We start from the raw sequence: 25,549 nt of genomic DNA, 5'->3' as shown, positions 1-25,549 counted from the left end.
TACGGCCTAAGTACGTTATCTTTTCCATTTCTTTCGAATACCTCCGACTGGCTCAATGGTTAAGACCTCGCAACTTAGCCCCCGAGACCCGTGTTCAAATCCTAGGCAGCCCAATTTTTTTGTTTTAATTTTATAATTTATTAAGCGGTCTAAAGGTCAAAAAGAAAAAATAAATTCTCCTTGGCACACCTCTTATACTAGCGCAGCGGTTAAGTCTCAGAACTCTGCAGCCCGAGACCCGAGCTCGAATCCGAGGGCTGCACAATTTTTATTAATTTTTTATATATCACTGCCGGTTTTCAAAATAAACCGACAGTGATAACCAGCATCACCGTCGGTTTCTTCTCATCACTGTTGGTTTTTTAAAAACGACAGTGATGTTTATATATATTAAAAAAATTCTTTTATATACTGAATAAATAGAAGCATATGTATTCCTATGTCGAAATTGCTTGAAATTGTTTTGGCGAGCATGTACACCTAAATTAAGACCCCACTCATGATCTTAGGTTTTTCTGATTGGTTTTTTTATTTATTATATTTTTCTGTGTGCTGAATGAGACAAAAGAGGGTGAATTTCATCTTGGATCCAATAGATTTTTTTCATCGACCTTCACAAAATTTTTATCCCTAGGGCACATTAGAGCCTATGTAAAAGTTTGGCACCATTCTAGATCTTTTCGTGGATAGACTTAGTTTAACCTATAATTAATCGGTGTCGTCGCGCGAAAATTCAATTAAACCTCAAAAAGTAGCAAACTATCTCTGGAAAATCCTAAAGTAGGTGTTTCCTTCACACGTGGCACGTGCAAGCCTAAGAAAAAGTTTGAGACCAATACGACACCGGAATGCATATGAACCACAGAAACCTTGATAACCTATGTGTATAGTCATAGTTCGATGAAAGGGCACATGTACCTCTATGAAGCATGTATACTCCGCCTATGTCGAAATGGCTTAATTTTTTTTTGGCAAGCATGTACACCCAAATTAATACCCCACACATGATCTGAGGTTCTTCTGATCAGTTTTTTTATTTATTATATTTTTCTCTGTGCTGAATGAGACAAAAGAGGGTGAATTTCAACTTGGACCCAATAGATTTTTTCATCCACCTCTACAAAATTCTTATCCCTAAGGCACATTAGAGCCTGTGTAAAAGTTTGGCACTATTTTGGATCTTTTCGTGGATAGACTCAGTTCAACCTATAATTAAACGGTGTCGTTACGCGGAAATTCAATTAAACCTCATAAAGTAGCAAACCATCTCCGAAAAATCCCAAACTTGGTGTTTCCTTCACACGTGGCACGTGCAAGCCTGAGAATAATTTTGAGACCAATACGATACCGAAATATCTATGAATCACAGAAACCTTGATAACCTATGTGTATAGTCATGGTTCGATGAAAGGGCTCATGTACCTTTATGAAGAATGTATACTCGACCTATGTCGAAATAGCTTGAAATTTATTTTGGCAAGTATGTATACCCAAATTAAGGCCCTAAACAAGATCTGAGGTTTTATTATTATTTTTTTATTAATATATTTTTCTCTGTGCTGAATGAGACAAAAGAGGGTGAATTACATCTGGGACCCAATAGATTTTTTATCGACCTCCACAAAATTCTTATCCCTAGGGCACATTAGAGCCAGTGTAAAAGGATGGCACCATTCTGGATCTTTTCGTGGGTAGACTCAATTTAACCTATAATTAATCGGTGTCATTGCGCGGAAATTCAATTAAACCTCAGAAAGTAGCAAACCATCTCCAAAAAAATTCTAAACTTGGTGTTTCCTTCACCTGTGTCACGTGCAAGCCTGAGAATAATTTTGAGACCAATATGACACCGGAATGTATATTTCTAGTTGCCCAACAAATATTACACGAATTACATGCATGACAATAATTAAACACACAAAGCCGTACATATTAAAATTAGAACCCAATTAAACTACGACCTTGAAAACCTAGCTAAATAAACATTAATTACTATCGAAATCACTGTCGGTATCGATCGGGCCACGCACACTAATATGCCTCTGTAGCCATATATGATAATTGATGTCACAGATTATGTATCCGCTTGTATCGATGAAGGTCAATGCATGTATGAGTGCACTCTCTCGTGCCTCACAATACCAAAAGAATGGTCGGCCATGGATGTAACCTACTAAACGACCACTGCCCCTGTTAGTAATCCTTATGCAGTACTGGCGTCCTTCTATAGTGAGTTGGCCGAGGTTTTCATTGTAGAAGTCCCAATCGTACCCGAGTTGCTTCGTAGCTTGGTCTAGAACAGCCCACAAGTCACATGCAGCATAGGTAAGGTCCTAGAGCGCAATCTGCATGCAGAGAAAAAGAAAAAAAATTAGAAAATGTTATTACAATAATAAACAACAAATAACCATGACTCAGGTATAAGTCACCATTTTACCACATCCGCATGGTTGTAGCTCGCAAACCATTTGCTTGCTTGCGGGACGGGGATATCACCAGCATTCAAAGCAAGTGCCTTGAAGTGCGAGAAATCAGGCACATCATAGCAAACACGTTGAAGTGCCTCTAAACAGATGTGCACGGCACTGAATTGGACGCTTATCACGTCCGGGCTCTGTTTTCCCGTCTCGTGGATATGGTTCCGATGATTTGCACCCCTCAAAGGGATGGAAAAATTGAGTTCACACATCCATAGCCAACCACTTACATTAGATGCCGTGTTCTCGACGATGTCTGAGATAAAGAACCAGCTAAGTGCTGTTCGTAGCCAATCTATTGGGGATATAGTCTACGACATATATGTATGCAACAATGATATTAAACTAATTACACATATTTGTTAGCATAAAAAAACAAAAGATGTTGGAAAATATTTCATACAATAGCTAGAACAGGGAACCGTGGAATGGCCACATTAGGAGCGAATGGCTCATCGCCAGGGTGAAAACCTGGTTCTTGTGGTGGGGGAGGTCCGTTGTTCATACCACCTAATCGATAAAATGCAAAAAAATATGAACATAAAATATGTGCACAAAAAATTCTTCCAAGTAAAATGTGGCAACATAATTAAATATAGATCGAATGCAAGGAATAAGAATATATATAAATGTAGAATGCAAAGAAACATGAATATAAATATAGATCAAATGAATATAGATAGAATATTGATGAAGACAACATATCAATACCATTGAAAAATGCAGGAGCCATGACCAAATCACGTAGAGAGAGAGAGTGGATGTCTTGAGAAGTGAGAGTGAAACGTGAGAAATGAGAATGTGAGAGTTCGTGGGTGGGTGGGATCAATGTAAGTGGTCGGTGGTTTGTTTTATATAGGGGGCATGGACATCACTGCCAGTTTTTAAATAGAACCGATAGTGAAGGTGCCTATCACTGTCGGTTTGTAAATAGAACCGACAGTGAAGGTGCATATATGTAAAGGATATATTTATTTAGATAGTACAGTGAGAAAGTTTTAATAACAACGATATATTTATTTAGATAGTAATGAAATACATCAAAAAATTACAAAAATATTAGAAATAAATTACATATATGATAACGAAGACCCTACACTAAAATTCCATATACGATAACAAAGACCTATTTACGTACAGGTCAATGTTACAATCAATGTGTATCAACACATTATAATTTAACCACCTCAGTAGCATTCTTCTAGCACCAACTAGGATCAAACAGCAGCACCGAGGTGGTCTACGAGCTATACCGGTTGGAGATGACAAGGTGGCATCGATGAATCCGCCTTGTCTGTATATGGCCTTTTTCTAGAAGCGAACCGCAGCGGATGGCTCTATGAACCTCGTGGCATTTCCAATCTTCAGCGTTGCTCTATCTTCAGTAGCATTCTTCTAGTACCTCTTGTGTGCACCATTTTAGTGGACTACGACACATAACAATATCTGTGGTTTGTTGTAAGAGAAAAATACTATATCATGGCTAATAAGCCCTCACTGAAACCATCAAGCCATGGAGAGGCTCCCTAGCAGGGCGCCATTTTATAGGCAAGCTGTCATGGTAGGTGGGAGCAGTGCTCCTGCTGTGGTGATCAGCAGGAGCACTGCTGGCCCGTGAATGGAATATTCCTATCACTGTTGGTTTTGATAAAAAACCGGCAGCGATAGGGGTCATTAGTGCCGGTTTTACTATCGTGATAGGCCTGACAAACCGACAGCTTTACTGTCGCGATAGGCCTGACAAACCAACAGCTTTTATTTTTTTGAAATCAAAGCCACGGCCGTATCACTGCCGGTTCTAATCATAAACTGACAGTGATGAGGAAACATCACTGCTGGGCCATTCCTCAAACCGGCAGTGATGGGGTGTAGCAGTTAGGTATTAAGTAGGATAACTTTTCCTTTTCTTTCAAATTCCTTCGACTGGCTCAACGGTTAAGACCCCGCAACTTAGCCCCCGAGACCCGTGTTCGAGTCCCAAATGGCCCAAATTTTTTTGTTCAATTTTATGAATTATTAAATGACTTTGGGAAATGGTTCATCACTGTCGGTTGTAAGTCTAAACCGACAGTGATGAGGAAATATGACTGCTGGGCCATTCTTTAAACCGGCAGTGATTACGGTGTAGCGGTTACGACCTAAGTACGTTATCTTTTCCATTTCTTTCGAATACCTCCGACTGGCTCAACGATTAAGACCCCACAACTTAGCCCCCGAAACCCGTGTTCGAATCCCAGGTGGCCCAATTTTTTTTGTTTAATTTTATAATTTATTAAGCGGTCTAAAGGTCAAAGAAAAAATAAATTATTCTTAGTACACATCCTATACTAGTGGAGCGGTTAAGTCTCAGAACTCTGTAGCCCGAGACCCGAGCTCGAACCCGAGGGCTGGCACAATTTCTTTAATTTTTTATATATCACTGCCGGTTTTCAAAATAAACCGACAGTGATAACTAGCATCACTGTCGGTTTTTTCTCATCACTGCCGGTTTTTTGAAACCGACAATGATGTTTATATATATTAAAAAAAATTATATACTAAATAAATAGAAGCATGTGTATTCCTATGTCGAATTGGCTTGAAATTTTTTTGGCAAGCATGTACACCCAAATTAAGACCCCACATAGGATCTTAGGTTTTTCTGATTAGTTTTTTATTTATTATATTTTTCTATGTGCTGAATGAGACAAAAGAGGGTGAATTTCATCTTAGACCCAATAGATTTTTTCATCGACCTTTACAAAATTCTTATCCCTAGGGCACATTAGAGCCTATGTTAAAGTTTGGCACCATTCCGGATATTTTCGTACGTAGACTCAGTTCAACCTATAATTAATCGGTATCATCGTGCGAAAATTCAATTAAACCTTAGAAAGTAGCAAACCATCTCCGGAAAATCCCAAACTAGGTGTTTCCTTCACACGTGACACGTGCAAGCCTAAGAAAAAGTTTGAGACCAATACGACACCGGAATACGTATGAACCACAGAAACCTTGATAAATTATGTTTATAGTCATGGTTTGATGAAAGGGCTCATGTACCTCTGTGAAGCATGTATACTCCGCTTTGTTCAGGTACATTTTCTTTTTTGTTTTATCCTCTGAACAGGAGTAAATACATATAATTTATTGTAAAATAATACAAATATTTGTGTCTCGATTATTTAATTCCATGATAATTAATTAATGGTCTATAATTATCAAATAATAGTGTTTCTAAACATCATCTCAATATTTGATTACATAGTCAATTATTTAATTTTAGAGAAGCGCACAAAATATATATTAGATTACATAGTTGGTGAACAACGTTCGAATAATGATTACATAGTTAACAATAATCTAACTATCTTTAGGTGCATCAACAATGAGGGTCTCATTATGATCAAGCCGTACGTAAGCAGGTACATCACCCTCTTGAAGGATAGGTAGGGGTACGTTTGCCTAAAATGGAGGCATTTCCTGATAGCCCCTATAGTCTTCTTCGTCCGTTACTCCATTGACACTGACAAGCTTCCTTTTCCCTTCTAGGACTACTTTTAGCCTTCCTTTTGTCTTGGTGTCCCTTGCATAGAAGACTTGCATAATATCTCTTGCAAGGACGAAGGGGTCATCTCTATATGCGGTCTTAGTGAGATCAACGGTAGTGAACCCTTCGCTGTCAGTGTCGATTTCCTCGAGCCAGACCCACTGGCAGCGAAAAAGAGCTGCCTTCAATGGACCATAGGCTAGCTCCCATATCTCCTCTATGAAACCATAGTATGTCGCCTGCACGTTGCCATTTTCGTCGTGAGCATCAAAACAAACACCACAATTTTGGTATGTGCTCTTTCCATCTTGCTTTTTTATGTAAAATGTGAATCCATTGATCTCATACCCTTGGTACTTAAGATATGTACTCGAAGGTCCCTTGGCTAAGGCATCTAGTTGATTATCCAACTTTATTCCAAGCAAGCGACGTCGCAACCAGTTGATAAATTCCTCCTTATGTTTTTTTATCTAGCCAAGCCTGTGACCTGCTCGGATATAGAGTTTGCAGCAATTGCCTGTGCTCATCAATCTATGGCATTACACCCTTGGCTTGCTGGAGAACAGGGAACTATGCCTGTCTGAAAGAAACAGGGTCGTCTACTATAACAGATTTCTCCCCGATCGTTCCTTTGCCATGTAATCTTCCCTTGTGATGAGATTCTAGAACTCCGACCCTTTTGATGTCCAAATAATATGTGCAGAACTCAACGGCCTCCTCCGTTGACCATCCTTCAACCATGCCCCCTTCTGGCCTGAATCTGTTCCTAACATACCTCCTAAAAACTTTCATCAATCTTTCGAAAGGGAACATCTGATGCAGGTACATTGGGCCAATGGCTCTAATTTGGTCAACAAGATGAATGAGCAGATCTAATGAGATATCAAAGTAAGTCGGCGAGAAATGCATCTCAAGCCTAACGAGAGTTTCGGCTATGTACCGCTACAGCTGCTCTAGCGTGGACACAACAATGACCTTTTTTGAGACTGCGTTGAAGAATGAGCACATCTTTATGATTGGGGCGTGGACCTTTGGGGGGAGGACACCACGTAGGGCAACAGGGAGCAGCTGAGTCATAATGACATGACAGTCATAGGCCTTCATAGGGCCATAGTTAAACTTGAGTTCTCTCATGTTCACTAGCCTCTTCGGTTCGCACAGTAGCCCGTCAGGACTTTGAGTTCATTGAAGAAAGAAATAAGCGCATGCTTTTCTTCCTTTTTCAATGTCCATAACGCAACCGGAAGTTCGAACTGGCCATTCTCTAGCTCCACAGGATGCAGCTCCTTCCTGATTCCCAAGTGTTGCATGTCCAGATGTGTGGCTAGTGAATCATTTGATGTCCCCCCGGTGTCCATCAAGGTGTTAAGAGTGTTAGCGCACACGTTTTTAGTGATATGCATGGGATCAAGACAGTGGCATACACTTAGAAATAGCCAGAAAGGTAGTTTCTAGAAAACCAATTTTTTCTTCCAAATGCTCCCATCAGGCGCTGCTACTGCATTGTCCCCCTTCCTAAGGGCAACCTCCAGTTTGTTGAGTTCTCGAAGTATTGCAGGCCCGTCTCGATATTTTGGAGCTAAGCATTTCTCAATAGTACTGTTGAAATCTTTTCTGTTCCTGCGGTAAGGGTGATCCTTAGGTAGGAACCTATGGTGTCCCATATAAACAATCTTTGAGTTATTTGGCAGATTTACCGTATCGGTGTTGTCCAAGCACTCGACACATCTAGTATAGCCTTTTGTCTTCTCTCTGAACAACGAACCTCGACCTGGAAGGTCGGTGATTGTAGCGATAAGTACTCCCTTGATTGTGACATGTTCCTTTTTGTACTCATCCCAAACATCTAGCACACGCTTTTCAAACATCTCCACTAGTTCATCGATCACTGGTTCTAGAAACACATCGATGTCATTCCCAGGTTGTCTTGGCCCTTGGATCAGTAGTGGCATCTAGATGTACGACCGCTTCATACAGACCCAAGGTGGAAGGTTGTATACAGAGCGTCACTGGCCAGGTGCTATGATTGCTTCTAACCTGGTCAAAAGGATTCATCTCATCTGTGCTCAAAGCAAACCAAAGGTGCCTTACCTCTCCACCGATGTCCTTATAGAACATAGTATTGATAGTCCTCTAGTCATGCCCATCGGCGGGGTGCCTCATGCCAGTGCAACAGCTTGGCTGACTTTGCACATGCAAACAGCCTATGCACCTGGGGAGCTATAGGGAAATACCAAACGACCTTTACGGGACCTCCTCTAGTCTTGGTACCCTCATACGACGGCCCTTCCTTGTACCGTGGAGCTTCACACTTGGGGCACTTGTCCAAATCTTTGTATTTTTCTCCATGGTACAATATGCAATCATTGGAACACGTGTGGATTTTTTCAACCTCGAGGCCGATGGGGCAGATCATTTGCTTGGCCAAGTATGTCTTTTCTGGCAACTCATTTTTTTCTAGGAGCATTTTCCTTATTATACCTAACAACTGATCGAAGCCTTTATCGCTCAATCCATTTGTCGATTTGAACTCTAAGAGTATGATGTCGGCTTCCAGTTTGCTCATTGGACAATTCCTATACAATGGTGTTTTGCCATCTTGTCTCATTTTCTCTAGCTTTCTCAGCTATCTTTCACTAAGACATCCGGTCTCTACATTACGTAGCAGCTGAGAAATGCCATTGTTATCCTCGGTGTCGTCAGCTAACATGTTCCTAAACACATTATTAACTGTGGCCATAGGTTCCGTGTTGACACCGGGTTCCTCGTCAGCATCATGGATGGCTACGTCAGGCATGTCCACATCATCGTCGTTTTCCTACAGAACATTCACACCAACCTCGCCATGCATAGTCCATATCATATAGTTTGGCATGAGCCCCCTGCTAATTAAGTGCAATCGTATAGACTCAATTTGACGAAAGTCCCTTTGATTCTTGCAATCTTTGCATGGGCAGAAGACAGGGTTCCCATTCCCAGCATGGGCTTTGGCATCGGTGATAAACTGGTTGACGCCATGCATGTACCGCTTGTCCGTTCGGGACAGATGCATCCACTCTCGATCCATCTCTGCGCAAAAAAATACTGAGACAGTAATTACAAAGAATTAATAAGAAATCGAGCTTCATGAACAACAATTGTAGCTCAAAAGTATCATTTTTGGAAAACATTATTGTTCACTAATTATTGGAAAATTGAAATTGGTAGCCCCGGCCCTATAAATTGAAAATCGTAGTAAAAAGCAATTATTGCACAATATTGAAGAACAACTATTCTACTCTACTTCTAAGAACTAATTATAGCATCACATACTAACAATGATGATCTTGACCACCATGGAACAATTAGCTAGGAATTTAAATGTGTTCATAGACACCAACCTTTTGGATGATGGATTCACCACAATTTGAGCCTTGCACAAATGTCCAATTGGAAAAGTGCTTTCTAGAATGGAGAAAGAACTAGAATGAGAATCAAACAATGTAGCCATCAAAACAAAGCTAATTAAGCAACAAAATCAAAGGAGTGGATGTTTGTTACTAACCTTAAAGCAAAAAGATCAAGCCATTCTTCAAAATCCAAGCGCTAGCTTCATGGTGAAGAGCAGCCGCAACAATGTAGGGAAGGGCCCAAACACGCACCTCTGTTCTCAGGATGGAAGAAGAGGACGGCTGTAGCCTTTTTGTGCTGTAGGCTTATCACCGTCGGTTCTTGGCTAGAACCGACAGTGATAGAGCCCAATCACTGCCAGTTTGTGGCTTGAACCGACAGTGATAAGTGGCCGCCAAAACACTACCGGTTCAAGCCACAAACTGGCAGTGATGTGGTGCTTCACTGCCGGTTTTAGCGCAGCCCCAATCATTTTCTTATTTTCAAGCTCATAACCGGCAGTGAAGGTACATCACTGTCAGTTCTCACAAATCTGGCAGTGATGAGGCCGGCAGTGATGTCCAAATCTGTAGTAGTGATCTGTGCTTCCTTGAACCCTGCACCCGTGTTCAGATCGAGCTCAAGGAGTTCCGATGGCAGAGGTACTGACCACCATGGTGGTCGGGCCGCTGGTGTCCATGGTGAAGGAGAAGGTCTCCAGCCACCTCCTGGACCATTACAAGGTCATGGAGGACAAGGAGGAGGAGCACAAGCTCCACAAGCACAAGCTGCCCGCTGTCCTGGACGTCATCACTGATGCCAAGGAGCAGGCAATGAAAAACAGAGAGGGGGCGAAAGCTTGGCTTGAGGAGCTCCGGACCGTGGCCTACAAGGCGAACGATGTCCTTGACGAGTTCAAGTACGAGGCACTCCGCCGCAAGGCAAAGGCAAAGGGGCACTACAAGGAGTTCGGTATGGATGTCATAAAGCTCTTCCCTTCTCACAACCGGTTTGTGTTCTGTTATAGGATGGCAAACAAGCTCCGTATGATTTTGCAAGAAATTGATGTCCTCATAGCAGAGATCAATACCTTTAGGTTCAAATTCAAACCACATCCACCAATGTCCATGAAGTGGAGGCAGACAGATCCTAACATGCTAGACAATTATGTGAACATTGCAAGTGACTCAAGAGCAAAAGAGAAGAAGGAGATTGTTGATGCATTGCTTGGCCAAGGGCACAATGTGGGTCTCACAGACCTTCCTGTGGTAGGAATGGGCGGGATGGGCAAGACCACATTAGCGCAGCTTGTTTACAATGACTCCGCCATTCAGAAGCACTTCCAGGTTCAGATCTAGGTGTGTGTGTCAGAAAACTTTGATGTGGATTTCCTGTTTGAAACAATAGTGAAAGAGGTTAAAAAGAATGGTTGTCAAATGACTGGTGGTTCAACAATGGAAATGTTTAAAAGTGCAGTGAGTGGGAAGAAGTATCTCCTTGTACTAGATGATGTATGGAACCATGAGGCCAACAAGTGAGATAAGTTGAGGTCCTACCTTCATCATGGTGCCCCCAGTAGCTCGGTTTTGACAACAACTCGTGATGAAAAAATTGCTCAGTTCATGGGGAGAATCAAAGCCCATAAGATCAAGCACTTGGAACAAAGCTACATAGAAAAAATTACCAAGAAAGAAGCATTTAGTGTGCAAGCACAAAAGCCTGATGATCAGCTACTCAATATGGTTGGTGATGTTGCGAAGAGATGTTCCGGTTCTCCTTTAGCTGCTACAGCATTGGGCTCTGTACTTCGTACTAAGAATACCGTGCAAGAATGGGAGGCGGTATTAAACCAAAGCACAATTTGTGATGACGAAAATGGAATCTTACCAGTTCTCAAGCTCAGTTACAATTGCTTGCCACCACATATGCGACAGTGCTTTGCCTTTTGTGCAATGTTTCCTAAGGATCATGAGATTGATGTGGAAATGCTAATCCGACTATGGATGGCTAATAGTTTTATCCTGGAGCAAAAAAGAGTGTGTCCTGAAGTCACTAGAAAAAAAAATTCAATGAGCTCGCCCAAAGGTCATTTTTTTAGGAGGTGCAGCAAGACAAATTTTACAGACAAATTACTTGTAAAATCCATGACCTTAAGCATGATGTTGCACAGGATTCAATGGGAAAAGAATGTGCTGCAATAGATACAAAACTGAGCTAAAGTGAGCATTTTCCATACTCCGCTCGCCATTTATTTCTATCAGTTGACATTGAAGAAAAATGTTTTGAATGCTTCCATAGAGAAAGGGTCTCCAGCTATCCAGACACTAATATGTGATAGATCCGAAATAGCAGATGTGCAGAAATTATCAAAATATTTGCGGCTTGTCCGAGCCTTAAAGACACGGCAAGGTCCATTTCTAAAGCCGAAATATCTTCATCACCTAAGGTATCTTGATCTCTCAAGAAGTGATATTGTAGCACTTCCTGAAGACATTACCATCCTGTATCATCTGCAAACATTGAACCTATCCTATTGTGAAAGTCTTGAACAACTTCCAAAGGCAATGAAGTATATGACAGCCCTCCGTCACCTCTACACTCACGGATGTCCGAAGTTAACGAGCATGCCTCCAAACCTCGGACACCTCACTTCCCTGCAGACGCTTACATGCTTTGTATTAGGTACTGGCTCGGGTTGCAGTAACATGGAAGCGCTGGAGAACTTGGACCTTGGTGGCCAGCTGGAGCTAAGGAAGCTTGAAAATGCGACAGGAGCAGATGCAAAAGCAGCAAAACTTTGGGACAAGAAAAGGCTGGAAGAACTAACATTAAGATGGTCTAACGACAATGAAAAGGAGGCACATAAAAAGGTGCTGGATGGCCTCCGACCTCATGATGGGCTAAAGGCTCTGAGGATGTATTGCTACAGTAGCAGTAGTATTCCAACATGGATGCTTGAGCTGCAAGGCATGGTGGAGCTCGAGTTAGAAGATTGCCAAAATCTCGAGAAGCTTCCTGCACTCTGGCAGTTACCATCCCTCTAGTTTCTTTACTTATGCAACCTACAAAATTTACATTGCTTGTGCAGCGGTGGTGCCCCGTCCAAGTTTTAGAAACTGAAGATGATGTCCTTGGAGAATATGCCAAATTTTGAGATGTGGTGGGATAGGAATGAGGTGCAAGGAGAGGAGCAGATATTATTTCCTGAGGTTGAGAATCTATGGATCATGCTTTGTGAAAAGCTGATAGCATTACCAAAAGCGTCGGTGATTAAAAAATCATCCGGTATAAAAAAATCATCCGGTAGAGATGGACCTGAGTGCCGTTCCCATTTCCAGCATTGAAGGGAATGTGGTTAAGTGGTCCGGACAAGTTTCACAGATGGGTGGCCGTCCAAGGATCTTTAGGAGAACAAGTAACATTTCCTTCGCTCGAGCAACTAGAAGTTTTTGGTTGCCCGGAGTTGACTACTTTGTTAAGTAATCTGCTGCTCTGCAGGGGCAGATGTCGAAAGGGCTTCTCTGTTGCTGCACTGTAGCCGCGGCAGGTGCAGACGCCGAAAGGCTCTCCTGCCGCACTGTAGCCACAGCAGGGGCAGGTGTCAAAGTCAGCCCTGCTGTGACATCTAATTACTGTAGCAGCCTGGTAGTCTGGTATGTCTGTGTACTAGGATTAGATAGTTAGAGTTATATATATAGCTTTCTACTGCAACTCGGTAAAGAGAGCGAGTTCAGTTTTGCCATCTCCTCTGCAGAGCTCCGGCCAACGCTAGTGCTTGTGCTGTGTGTGTGTGCGCTTTGTTCTCCCTCCCTCTTCTACCTCCAGCCGTAGTGTGCGTGGTCGACAACGATGGTGAGCGATCGGCTCACCCGTGTGGGAGATCTCGGGACCAACATACTTTTCCTAAAGCACCGAAGCTAAGAAAAGTAGAACTATACAACTATAGACAGCAAGCATGCCTACAGGCTGGTACCTGATATATTACTTCTTTGTCCAGTCTGGATGTATGGGCACCAAATAAACAAGAAAATTCTGCTGAACTGGTGGTAGTACGTGAGCATAAATCCCCCCTGGGAGATCTGTGCTTAAGAGGGTGTGACCTTTTCTTCTCTGGCTCGAGTGCACTGGCGCTATGGAAATGTTTTGGACAGCTAGCAACTTTGAAAATTGCTGAGTGCGATGCTTTAGTCTACTGGCCAGAGAAATTGTTCCAGGGCCTAGTATTTTCGCAAGTGCAACAAACTGACAGGACTCATGGAAGATGAAGCTTCTCACGAGCAATCTGCTCTCGTACAATGGAGTGGAACCCTCCCTCTTCTACCTCCCGCCGTAGTGGGATCAGAGCCATATAAGCGCCGTCGTCGGACTAACCGCTAGCGATGATGGACGGTTTGGAGATGGGCGACAGCAGCGGCGTTGCTGTGGCTGCCCAGCCACGACAGGAGGTCGTCGTGTGCACAGTGAGGGAGGTCAGCGACACTAGTTGGCCGCCGCTGACTCGCACCAACTATGGCCAGCGGGCGATGACCATGAAGGTCAAGCTCAGAGCCCGACGGCTCTAGAATGCCATTGACAAGGACACCGACAACGAAGAAGACGACATGTCTGGGTTGGAGGCTATCCTCGCTGCTGTGTCAGCGGATACAGGGAGCCGTTGGGGGCGAAGAACTCTGCTAAGGAGGCATGGGAGGCCTTTGCAGCGATGCGCATCGGCTCTGATCGCGCAAAGAAGGCGACGACCCAGCTGCTGAAGTAGGAGTATGCCAACCTTAAGTTTGAGGATGGTAAATCGGTGGAGGACTTCTCCCTCTGCCTGCAGTCGCTCATCAGCAAGCTGAGAAGCCACGGTGTCATCATCGACGAAGAAGAGGCGATCTCCAAGTACCTCCACTCCGTGCGGCGAAGTACATCCAGATCGCTCTCTCCATAGAGATGATGCTGGACTTGTCCACCCTCACCATTGAGGATGTGACAGGCCATTTGCAGGCGGTCGACGAGCGCATAGAGCAGGCCACAGCAACGATGGACAGCGGCATGTTGCTGCTGACAGAGGAGTGGACTACCCGGAAGAAGTCTGGGGAAGCCTCCTCTAGCCGCAGTGGTGATGGCGAGCGCCGTGGCAAGGCTTCTTCAGAGAATAATAAGAAGAAGAAGGTCGACCCCAATGCCTGCCGGCGCTGCGGGAAGACAGGCCATTAGGCAAAAGAGTGCCCAAATCGCAAGCAGGAGAAAAAGGTTAAGACTCATTTAGTGTAGGCTAATGAGGATGATGAGGCCACTCTCCTGATGGCGATGTTATGTGCACTGCACGACATTGAGGCCAAGGAGAAGGGAGAGGTGATGGCGGTGGAAGGGCATGGCAAGGCTCTGAAGGCTATCAACCTCGACAAACTATGTGCCCAAGTCAACCTTGGACGTGGGGCGATGAGCAAGAGCAGTGGTGGTACCTGGGCTCTAAGGCAGCCTTCTCCGAACTCGACGGCAATGTGACCGGCACGGTGAAGTTGGGTGAGCTCAAGGGTGGCGATCCGAGGGTGCGGCACCATCATCTTTAGGTGCTAGAACGGTGAGCACCGTGCGCTGATAGATGTGTACTACATCCCGCAGCTGCGTTCAAGCATCGTCAGCATCGGGCAGCTGGACGAGCGTGGATGCGAGGTACTAATCGAGGGCAGGATACTGAAGATTCAGGATCGGGAGCAGCGTCTTCTTGCCAAGGTAAAATGCACATGTAATCGTTTGTACCTTCTCGTCCTGAAGATGGAGTAGCTGGTGTGCCTAGTAGCATGGCACACCGAGGAGCCGTGGCTGTGGCATACCCGGTTCTGCCATCTTAGCTTCGACACGCTCGGTCGGCTAGAGAAGATGGTTTGAGGGCTGCCCCACATCAAGCACGCAGGTGAGCTGTGTGACAGCTGCCTAGATGGGAAGCAGAGGAGGCTGCCGTTCCCAAAGGCGGCCAAGTATCGCGCAGCAGACGTTCTCGAGCTTGTCCGCGGCGATCTCTGTGGGCCAATCACGCCAGCCACAAACGGTGGTCGGCGGTACTTCCTCCTAATCGTGGATGATTGCAGGCGCTATATGAGGCTACAACTCCTGACGAGCAAGGACGAGGCGGCGAAGGTGATCAAGAAGTTTAAGGCACGCGCGGAGGCGGGGAGTGGCAAGAAGCTGCACGTGCTGCAGACTAATCGCAGTGGCGAATTCACTTCGGTGGAGTTCGCTGCGCACTGCATGGATCAGGGTGTGGCACGACACCACACTGCATGTACTCGCCACAGCAGAATGGCATGGTGGAGTGGCGAAACTAGACGGTGGTCGGCATGGCTCGATCCATGATGAAGGCCAAAAGCATGCCGGCAAAGTTCTGGGGAGAGGTGGTGACCACGGCGGTGTTCATCCTCAACCGCACGCCCACCAAGGCCCTAAAGGGCATGACGCCATTCGAAGCCTGGTATGGGCACAAGCCGAGCATGTCCTTCCTCTAGACATTCGGCTACATCGGCCACTTCAGGAAGGCGAAGCCGGTCCTCACCAAGCTAGAGGACAGGAACACACTGATGGTGCTCCTAGGCTACGAGGAAGGTACCAAGGCATACCGGCTCTACGACCCATGCGGAGGCAAGGTGGTTGTCTCGCGCGACGTCGTGTTCGACGAGAAGGCGGCCTGGGACTGAGACAGTCTGGGCACGAGGAAGCTGGCGGCTTCACTAGCACCTTCGTCATTGAGCACTGGGTCATCCACGGTGCTGGAGACACTAGAGAGGAGGTGCCGACCACTCCAGCAACAGAGCCGAGCACTCCTGGGGCGGTGCCGAGCACTTCGGGTGGGGTGCCGAGCACTCCAGGAGTGGTGCCGAGCGGTCCTACAGTGGTGCCGACCACTCTAGGATGGGTGACGAGTGCTCTAGGAGTGGTGCCGAGCGGTCCTACAGTGGTGCCGACCACTCTAGGATAGGTGCTGAACGCTCCCACAGCGGAGCCGAGAAGTCTTGCAGTGGTGCTGACCACTCCAAGACTAGTGCTGAGCACTCCTACAGTGGTGTCGACCACTCCAGGAGTGGTGATGAGCGGTCTAGGAGTACTTCCGAGCACTGCAGCCGGGGTGCCGAGCACTCCAGGTGCTGTGCTGACCACTTCGGTAGAACAGGGGACTCCATCGACACCGATCGAGTTCGCCTTACCTCCAAGCGACATCACCGAGTTCGTGGATGCCTTCCACGACAGTGAGGAGGTGCGGTTCCGCATGCTGGATGACATCGTCAGCGGCACAGGGTCCTCAGGCCTAGCGGGTCGGCTGCTCAATGGCCCAGAGCTACTTCTCGTTAGTGCAGAGGAACCATCCACGTTCACGCTGGCCGAGCGCGATTAAAATTGGCGATGGGCGATGCTAGAAGAGATGAAGGCGATCGAGGAAAACAAGACTTGGGAGCTCGTCGATCCACCTCCAGGATGCCATCCGATCAGCCTGAAGTGGGTGTACAAGGTCAAGCGGGACGAGCGCGGCGCCATTGTCAAGCACAAGGCGTGCCTTATCACCCGAGGCTTTGTCCAGCGTGAGGGCATCGACTTCGAGGAAGTTTTTGCTCTGGTGGCGCGAATGGAGTCTGTTCGCTTGCTATTAGTTATAGCAGTAGCAAAGGATTGGCGCGTCCACCACATCGACGTCAAGTCTACATTCCTCAATGGTGAGCTTGCGGAGATGGTCTTCGTCAGGCAACCTCCGGGTTTCACCGTCAAGGGAGCAGAGCACAAGGTGCTCTGACTGCGCAAGGCGCTCTACGGGCTACGGCAGGCCCCGCGAGCGTGGAACGCCAAGCTTGACGCCACGCTGGGCAAGCTTGGGTTCACGCGGTGTGCAACCGTGCACGAGGAGGAGCTCTTCGTCGGCATGTATGTGGATGACTTGATCATCACCGGTACGCGTGCGGAGGACATCGACAGCTTCAAGTGCGAGATGGCGGATCGTTTTCGAATGAGCGATCTCAGCACGCTCTCCTACTACCTCGGCATCGAGGTGAGACAAAGGAAGGAGGCGCTCATGCTTGGTCAGAGCGCGTACGCCTCAAAGCTGTTGGAGCGGAGCGGCATGGATGAGTGCAAGCCGTGCGTGACTCTAATGGAGGAGCGGCTAAAGCTGTCGAAGGCCAGTACCGTGGCGAAGGTAGATGCAATACTCTACCGGAGCATCGTCGGCGGTCTGCGCTACCTAGTCCATACGAGGTCGGACATTGCGTTCATCGTGGGCTACGTCAGCCGCTTCATGGAGGAACCCCGAGTGAAACGGCTACTACGCTATGTCAAGGGGACGGTGGATCAGGTGATCATCTTTCCCAAGACCGGTGGAAGTGGGCTGCAGCTCACTGTGTTTAGCGATGCAGACATGGCGGGGGACATCGACGGACGGCGGAGCACCTCTGACGTGCTCGTCTTCCTCGGGTCGGCTCCAATCTCATGGTTATCGCTGAAACAGAAGGTGGTGGCGCTGTCCATGTGCGAGGCAGAGTACGTGGCGGCGGCCACAGCGGCGTGCCAAGCTGTGTGGCTGCGCCGACTGCTGGGCGAGCTGACCGGTGTGGAAGTTCACCCACCAACACTGATGGTGGACAACCAGCCCGTCATCGCCATCGCGAAGAATCCGGTTCTCCACGACCGGAGCAAGCAGATCGACGTCAAGTTCCATTTCCTCAGGGATTGTGTCGATGGAGGGCAGATCGGCATCAAGTTCGTCGAAACTAGTCGGCAACTCGCGGACGTCCTCACCAAGCCGCTCGTCCGTCTTCGGTTCACGGAGTTGAAGAAGATGATCGGCATGGTGGAGGTTCTAGGGTTAGCAGCATGATTAAGGAAGAATTGTTAAGTAATATGTTGCTCTCCCTCTGTACGCGCGGCAGGGGCAGGCGTCGAAAATGGCTCCCCTGCTGCTACACTATAGCCGCGGCTGGGGCAGGCGCTGAAAGGCTCCACTGCCGCACTGTAGCCACAGCAGGGGCATGCGCCAAAGTCAACCCTACTGTCACATCTAGTCACTATAGCAGCATGACAGCCTGACATGTCTGTGTACTAGGATTAGATGGGTAGAGTTGTATATATAGCTTCCCACTGCAACTCAGTAAAGAGAGTGAGTTCAGTTTTGCCATCTCCTCTGTAGAGTTCCGGCCAACGCTGATACTTGTGTTGTATGTGTGCGCGCTCTGTTTTCCCTCCCTCTTCAACCTATAGCCGTAGTGTGTAGTCGACAACGACGATGAGCGATCGCTCACCCGTACGGGAGATCTCGGGACCAACATACTTTTCCTGAAGCACCGAAGCTAAGAAAAGTAGAACTATCCAACTGTAGACAGCGAGCATGCTACAGGCTGGTAGCAGATATATTACTTCATTGTCCAGTCTGGATGTATGGGCACCAAATAAAGAAGAAAATTATGCTGAACTGGTGGTGAAGACGTCGACTCTGCATGGTTCAGATCGAGGCATGGACATTTAGGCAACAAATGTCGAAGGCACATCAAACAAATTTTAGCAAAAGATTAATCAAATGAAATCGCCGCTTGCAACATGTAGTTCATCCATGTGCACGCGTACATACCACGAGCTGCCATGACGTTGGGTAAGAGGACGACGACTAGGAGGACGACAGAGACATTTCATTTGTGAAGGCGCCATTGCTTCTTATCTGGTGGAAGTTAGTACGGTTGAAGAAGATTGAGTGAACAGATTTATTGCGATCGAGTTTGGAGAAGCCTGGCAATCACGTGACTAAGAGTGAGCCTATATATACTCTTATAACAAAAAAAAAAACTGTCACTACTTAACGGGCAGATCCATCGGATTTGCCGCTAAGAATGTTGGAAGAAAGTAACTTTAAAAATTACGGGTAGCAGGTGACAGTTGACGTACTGTTAATAACGACAACTGCTTTGTTAATGACGATGACTGCTCTCGATGCTACAGGCAACGTGAGGCGATCCTCTCCCTGCTGGGCGTCAGGCGTGGTGGTTTTCCTGCCGCGCCGTGCCGCTGCCGTCTGTCTCGGGCGGTGCCTCCCACGCGTGCGCTCGGCATGCCAGGTGGGCTGTAGCTGCACGCCCCCACGGATCTGACGTGCCGCGCCCGTGTGTTGTCTTTTGGAAAAAGACGGAAGCATGCGGGGATCCCAAGGCGTCGCACGCAAAAGACGTGATCGGTCGTGTGTCATGAGTTGCCTCCTCCTTCGACCGTACCGGACGGAAATGCAAACGAACAACGGAACAAGATGATTTTTTTTTTGAAGCAAAGAACAAGATGATTTTGACGGTACGCGTACAGAAAATTTATTGTTTATTATGACCGTAGGAACCGAGACTGGCGGCATTCCAAACCAGAGGATATCTTATTAGCACAGAGAGATTTGTTCACGAGAAAGTAGATCTGGGCCAGTGTTGGACTAAAGTTTGTTGGCCCAAAGTGAAGCTGGATTAGGGAGAAGTGATGATGGTGAATTGGTGATGGTACTACAGGCTCGCGTGTAGGGATGAAAACGGATGGAAACTTGCAGGAAAACTCCTCCTCCGTTTCTGTTTCTATATTTTTAGTAGAGAGAGGATCGGGTTCGGAAAAAAAAACAGAACTGAAATTGGATAGGGATATACAAAAATACGGAAACAGACAAATATGGACAAGGAGCCCGAAAATTAAGTTGGAATAACATGATCAAATATTCTCGAGTATACATGAACAAAGTCACAAAATAATATACACCTACGAAGTTATTGGTCCAATATTCACTAGCATGCCATGTGTTAACTTGTTAACATGCAAAATTGGTGATTATTCAAGTAGTCTCTACTTAGTACTGCAAGGAAGGACCTGATCTCACCTGTACCTGTACATTAGGCCGGCTACAGTATATCAGAGGCAAGTAATTAAGCTAATACATGCTAATTCGTGAGGTTGAGTTAACGGACAGCCTTTGTGGGTTTGCAGCTGGCCATATATAACGCGCCTCACCTGCAAGCCATACTTCTATATCATATTGTTCTGGTCGATGCAACTAACCAAGCAGAGCCACTTGGCTGATAGCAACTTAATAGAAAATCAGCGCACGCGTTACTGGTTACATCTTCCTCCAAAGCAGCTCCTCGTCAGATCCACATCCACTCCCTTCACCACCCAGCAGCTGTGCTTTCCTTGCACCCTGCACCCGTGTTCTCATCGAGCTCCAAGAGTTTCGATGGCGGAGGTACTGGCCACCATGGTGGTCGGGCCGCTGGTGTCCATGGTGAAGGAGAAGGCCTCCAGCCACCTCCTGGACCAGTACAAGGTCATGGAGGGCATGGAGGAGCAGCACAAGCTCCTCAAGCGCAAGCTGCCCGCCGTCCTGGACGTCATCACTGACGCCGAGGAGCAGGCAGCGAAAAACAGAGAGGGGGCGAAAGCTTGGCTTGAGGAGCTCCGGACCGTGGCCTACAAGGCGAACGATGTCCTTGACGAGTTCAAGTACGAGGCACTCCGCCGCAAGGCAAAGGCAGAGGGGCACTACAAGGAGTTCGGTATGGATGTCATAAAGCTCTTCCCTTCTCACAACCGCTTTGTGTTCCGTTATAGGATGGCAAACAAGCTCCGTATGATTTTGCAAGAAGTTGATGTCCTCATAGCAGAGATGAATACCTTTAGGTTCAAATTCAAACCACAGCCACCAATGTCCATGAAGTGGAGGCAGACAGATCCTAACATGCCAGACAATTATGTGAACATTGCAAGTGACTCAAGAGCAAAAGAGAAGAAGGAGATTGTTGATGCATTGCTTGGCCAAGGGGACAATGTGGGTCTCACAGTCCTTCCTGTGGTAGGAATGGGCGGGATGGGCAAGACCACATTAGCGCAGCTTGTTTACAATGACTCCGCCATTCAGAAGCACTTCCAGGTTCAGATCTGGGTGTGTGTGTCGGAAAACTTTGATGTGGATTCCCTGTTTGAAACAATAGTGAAAGAGGCTAAAAACAATGGTTGTCAAATGACCAGTGGTTCACCAATGGAAAAGTTTAAAAGTGCAGTGAGTGGGAAGAAGTATCTCCTTGTACTAGATGATGTATGGAACCGTGAGGCTAACAAGTGGGATAAGTTGAGGTCCTACCTTCATCATGGTGCCCCCGGTAGCTCAGTTTTGACAACAACTCGTGATGAAAATATTGCTCAGTTCATGGGGACAATCGAAGTCCGTAAGATCAAGCACTTGGAAGAAAGCTACATAGAAAAAATTATCAAGAAAGAAGCATTTAGTGTGCAAGCACAAAAGCCTGATGATCAGCTACTCAATATGGTCGGTGATGTTGTGAAGAGATGTTCTGGTTCTCCTTTAGCTGCTACAGCATTGGGCTCTGTACTTCGTACTAAGAATACCGTGCAAGAATGGGAGGCGGTATTAAACCGAAGCACAATTTGTGATGACGAAAATGGAATCTTACCAGTACTCAAGCTCAGTTACAATTGCTTGCCACCACATATGCGACAGTGCTTTGCCTTTTGTGCAATGTTTCCTAAGGATCATGAGATTGATGTGGAAATGCTGATCCGACTATGGATGGCTAATAGTTTTATCCCGGAGCAAAAAAGAGTGTGTCCTGAAGTCACTGGTAAACAAATTTTCAATGAGCTAGCCCAAAGGTCATTTTTTCAGGAGGTGCAGCAAGGCAAATTTAACAGACAAATTACTTGTAAAATCCATGACCTTATGCATGATGTTGCACAGGATTCAATGGGAAAAGAATGTGCTGCAATAGATACAAAACTGAGCCAAAGTGAGGATTTTCCATACTCCGCTCGCCATTTATTTCTATCAGTTGACATTGAAGAAAATGTTTTGAATGCTTCCATAGAGAAAGGGTCTCCAGCTATCCAGACACTAATATGTGATAGATCCAAAATAACAGATGTGCAGAAATTATCAAAATATTTGCGGCTTGTCCGAGCCTTAAAGACACGGCAAGGTCCATTTCTAAAGCCGAAATATCTTCATCACCTAAGGTATCTTGATCTCTCAAGAAGTGATATTGTAGCACTTCCTGAAGACATTACCATCCTGTATCATCTGCAAACATTGAACCTATCCTATTGTGAAAGTCTTGAACAACTTCCAAAGGCAATGAAGTATATGACAGCCCTCCGTCACCTCTACACTCACGGATGTCCGAAGTTAACGAGCATGCCTCCAAACCTCGGACACCTCACTTCCCTGCAGACGCTTACATGCTTTGTATTAGGTACTGGCTCGGGTTGCAGTAACATGGAAGCGCTGGAGAACTTGGACCTTGGTGGCCAGCTGGAGCTAAGGAAGCTTGAAAATGCGACAGGAGCAGATGCAAAAGCAGCAAAACTTTGGGACAAGAAAAGGCTGGAAGAACTAACATTAAGATGGTCTAACGACAATGAAAAGGAGGCACATAAAAAGGTGCTGGATGGCCTCCGACCTCATGATGGGCTAAAGGCTATGAGGATGTATTGCTACAGTAGCAGTAGTGTTCCAACATGGATGCTTGAGCTGCAAGGCATGGTGGAGCTCGAGTTAGAAGATTGCCAAAATCTCGAGAAGCTTCCTGCACTCTGGCAGTTACAGTCCCTCCAGTTTCTTCACCTGAGCAACCTACAAAATTTACATTGCTTGTTCAGCGGTGGTGCCCCGTCCAAGTTTCAGCTGAAGATGATGGCCTTGAAGAATATGCCAAAATTTACGATGTGGTGGGATAGGAATGAGGTGCAAGGAGAACAAGTAACATTTCCTTCGCTTGAGCAACTAGATGTTTTTGGTTGCCCAGAGTTGACTACTTTTCCTGAAGCACCGAAGCTAAGAAAAGTAGAACTATCCAACTGTAGACAGCAACCATCCCAACGGGTCACAAGAGAGGTGTACTTAACAGGGGGAGATCTGTACTTAAGAGGCAGAGGGTGTGACCTTTTCTTCTCTGGCTCGAGTGCACTGGCGCTATGGAAATGTTTTGGACAGCTAGCAAAATTGGACATTTATGAGTGCGATGCTCTAGTCTACTGGCCAGAGAAATTGTTCCAGGGCCTAGTATCCTTGAGGACGTTAAAGATTAGCAAGTGCAACAAACTGACAGGACTCACGGAAGATGAAGCTTCTCATGAGCAATCTGCTCTAGTACAATGGAGTGGAACCCTCGTGCCACGTCTGGAGTCCCTAGTGATACGTGGCTGCGAATCTTTGGTACAGGTCCCAAACCTATCGACATCTCTCAAGAAGTTACTTATTTGGGAGTGCAAGAGTCTCAAATCCATTGCATTCGGTGAGCAGCAGGACACGACGGGGCTGGAAACGTCATCATCATTGATTGCTGCAGGGTCGTCCTCGTCCAGCAATGAGGATGAATCCACGGTGTCTACAGCTGTAGTACAATCTCTAGACATAAATGACTGCAGTGGCTTGACAGAGGTTGCCAACCTTCCTCCGTCCATCAAGACCTTGACGATTTGGGAATGCGGCAGTCTTGTTTCCCTGTCAGGAGAGGTCCCGTCGTTGGAAGAACTCGAGATTGGTGACTGTGGATGCCTGCAATCCTTACCGAATGGACCTCATCAAGTATACTCATCTCTCAGAGTTCTTAGGATTACTCAATGTCCTGGTATAAAGCAGCTTCCACCGAGCCTACAGCAACGTCTGGATAACCTCGAGGAGAAATATCTAAACCCCCATCTTCTTCAAGGTAATCTCTACTTAATTTCTTGTGCTTTCATTTTAACTAATTTAATATAAATGGCCAGGAGCTCGATTGTTATTATTCTAGTATTAGTTATCACAAGACGTGACGCGATTTACAGATAAATAAAAAACCTTAAAATAATGAAGTGTGCAGAACATCTATTCAACCATGTACAGAAGATTTAGTGAGCCATGAAGTGCACGCATTGATACACAGATGGGTAAATACGTACCTACATGCAAAGTTTAAGAATCAACACGCCGGCCACATTAATATTTACATAGATATCTTTTTGTATATAATATGTCACTTTTTGGTCCCTACATATACGAATTTAGGAGACTATAATAATAGTAATAATACTTGGACGGTGGACCATGGCACTTCACTAGCAATGTCTCTAATTCCACATTCATTTACATGCATAAATTATAGCATCATCTATGATCAGGGCCTGCAGAGCCGGTTCTACAGGGATAATTGCAGCATTAATGAGTAATCTGGAGTGCTTCAGATTGAGAAGTGAGGACTAGATGAAAGTTGCAACCAAGGTTCGTTATATCAACATGCTTAATGAATTCTCTTTTTTACTTTTGGAAATTCCAATGATGCTGACTTCCTCGTAGTATCGTTTCCAGAATCTGCAAATGATTGGTCGTTCTTGCGGCACCCTTTCTGAAGCAAATTAATCTCCGGTGAAGTCGTCTGATTGATGAATGTATTGCATAAACCTTTCTTAGTGAGTAAATAAAGTCGTCTGATTGGAGAATGTATTCTCCAGTAAGGCTAATCTTCCAATAAATAAAGTGCTCAAAGGTGAGAGGGCTACTACTGCAAGGAAGGAGCTGATCGCAGGCCCTGATCGAGTTTGAGCAGAGAGCAAGTCCTATATACTGCAAGCTGAAGAATTTATTTAGCAGACAGAGCTCCAGGCTAGCTCTCCACCATTTCTTGGACCTTCTGTTTTCCTGTTGAAATGAAATGTGTTTGAGTTTGCATTGTGCTCTAGCACAGTAGAAAAAAACACAGGTAGCAGTTCAATGATGTACTACTTTCCCTACATGACTACGTGGCGAGGATAACTGCCAGGCAAGCAGCGAGTGCGCTGTTTCAGTTCAGGGCAGCATCACAAATTAAAATCCAACTAACTACTGGACCTGAACTTGGGCTGCACACGCCAGCTTGAGGACAATAACTAGGTGGTTCACTGTAGGATTGTTACCAGACTGCACATGCACCCTATTGGGTTGGCATGAAACGGCTTGCTGGGCTGGATGTGCTTGGGCTTATCAGCCCAGCTGTTCGGCAGCCCAGCCACAGCCGAACGGCTGGACAAAAAGCGACGTCAGGCACTGCGTGCCACTCCCTCCCTCCTCTTTTCCCCTTCGCTTTGCACGGCTAGGGTTCCGCCGCAATATCGCCGCTTGTCCGCGTCTCTGCGCTCGAGTCTCGGCGGTCATGACCGCCGCGTCGCCGGG

General features: G+C 46.1%; 2 protein-coding genes and 1 pseudogene across 2 annotated transcripts; all 3 read left to right on the top strand.

Moving 5' to 3' along the window:
• Positions 1–10,028: 10,028 nt before the first annotated feature.
• LOC136525253 (putative disease resistance protein RGA3) lies at positions 10,029–11,473 on the top strand (annotated as a pseudogene).
• Positions 11,474–11,999: 526 nt separating this feature from the next.
• Positions 12,000–12,419, top strand: LOC136525499 (putative disease resistance protein RGA1). Its single transcript, XM_066518465.1, has one exon. The coding sequence runs from the start codon at positions 12,000–12,002 to the stop codon at positions 12,417–12,419; it is 420 nt and encodes a 139-aa protein (XP_066374562.1).
• Positions 12,420–20,587: 8,168 nt separating this feature from the next.
• On the top strand, positions 20,588–24,570 carry LOC136525498 (putative disease resistance protein RGA4). The gene is made up of 2 exons (XM_066518464.1): positions 20,588–24,074; positions 24,410–24,570. Exons 1-2 carry the CDS (start codon positions 20,588–20,590, stop codon positions 24,568–24,570), a joined length of 3,648 nt encoding a protein of 1,215 aa, XP_066374561.1.
• The last annotated feature ends 979 nt before the right edge of the window (positions 24,571–25,549 follow it).

This window comes from Miscanthus floridulus, chromosome 19, assembly GCF_019320115.1.
Source record: "Miscanthus floridulus cultivar M001 chromosome 19, ASM1932011v1, whole genome shotgun sequence".
Classification (NCBI taxonomy): Eukaryota; Viridiplantae; Streptophyta; class Magnoliopsida; order Poales; family Poaceae; genus Miscanthus; species Miscanthus floridulus.
The sequence above is the reverse complement of the archived record's forward strand: the minus strand, read 5'-3'. Positions and strand labels throughout refer to the sequence as shown.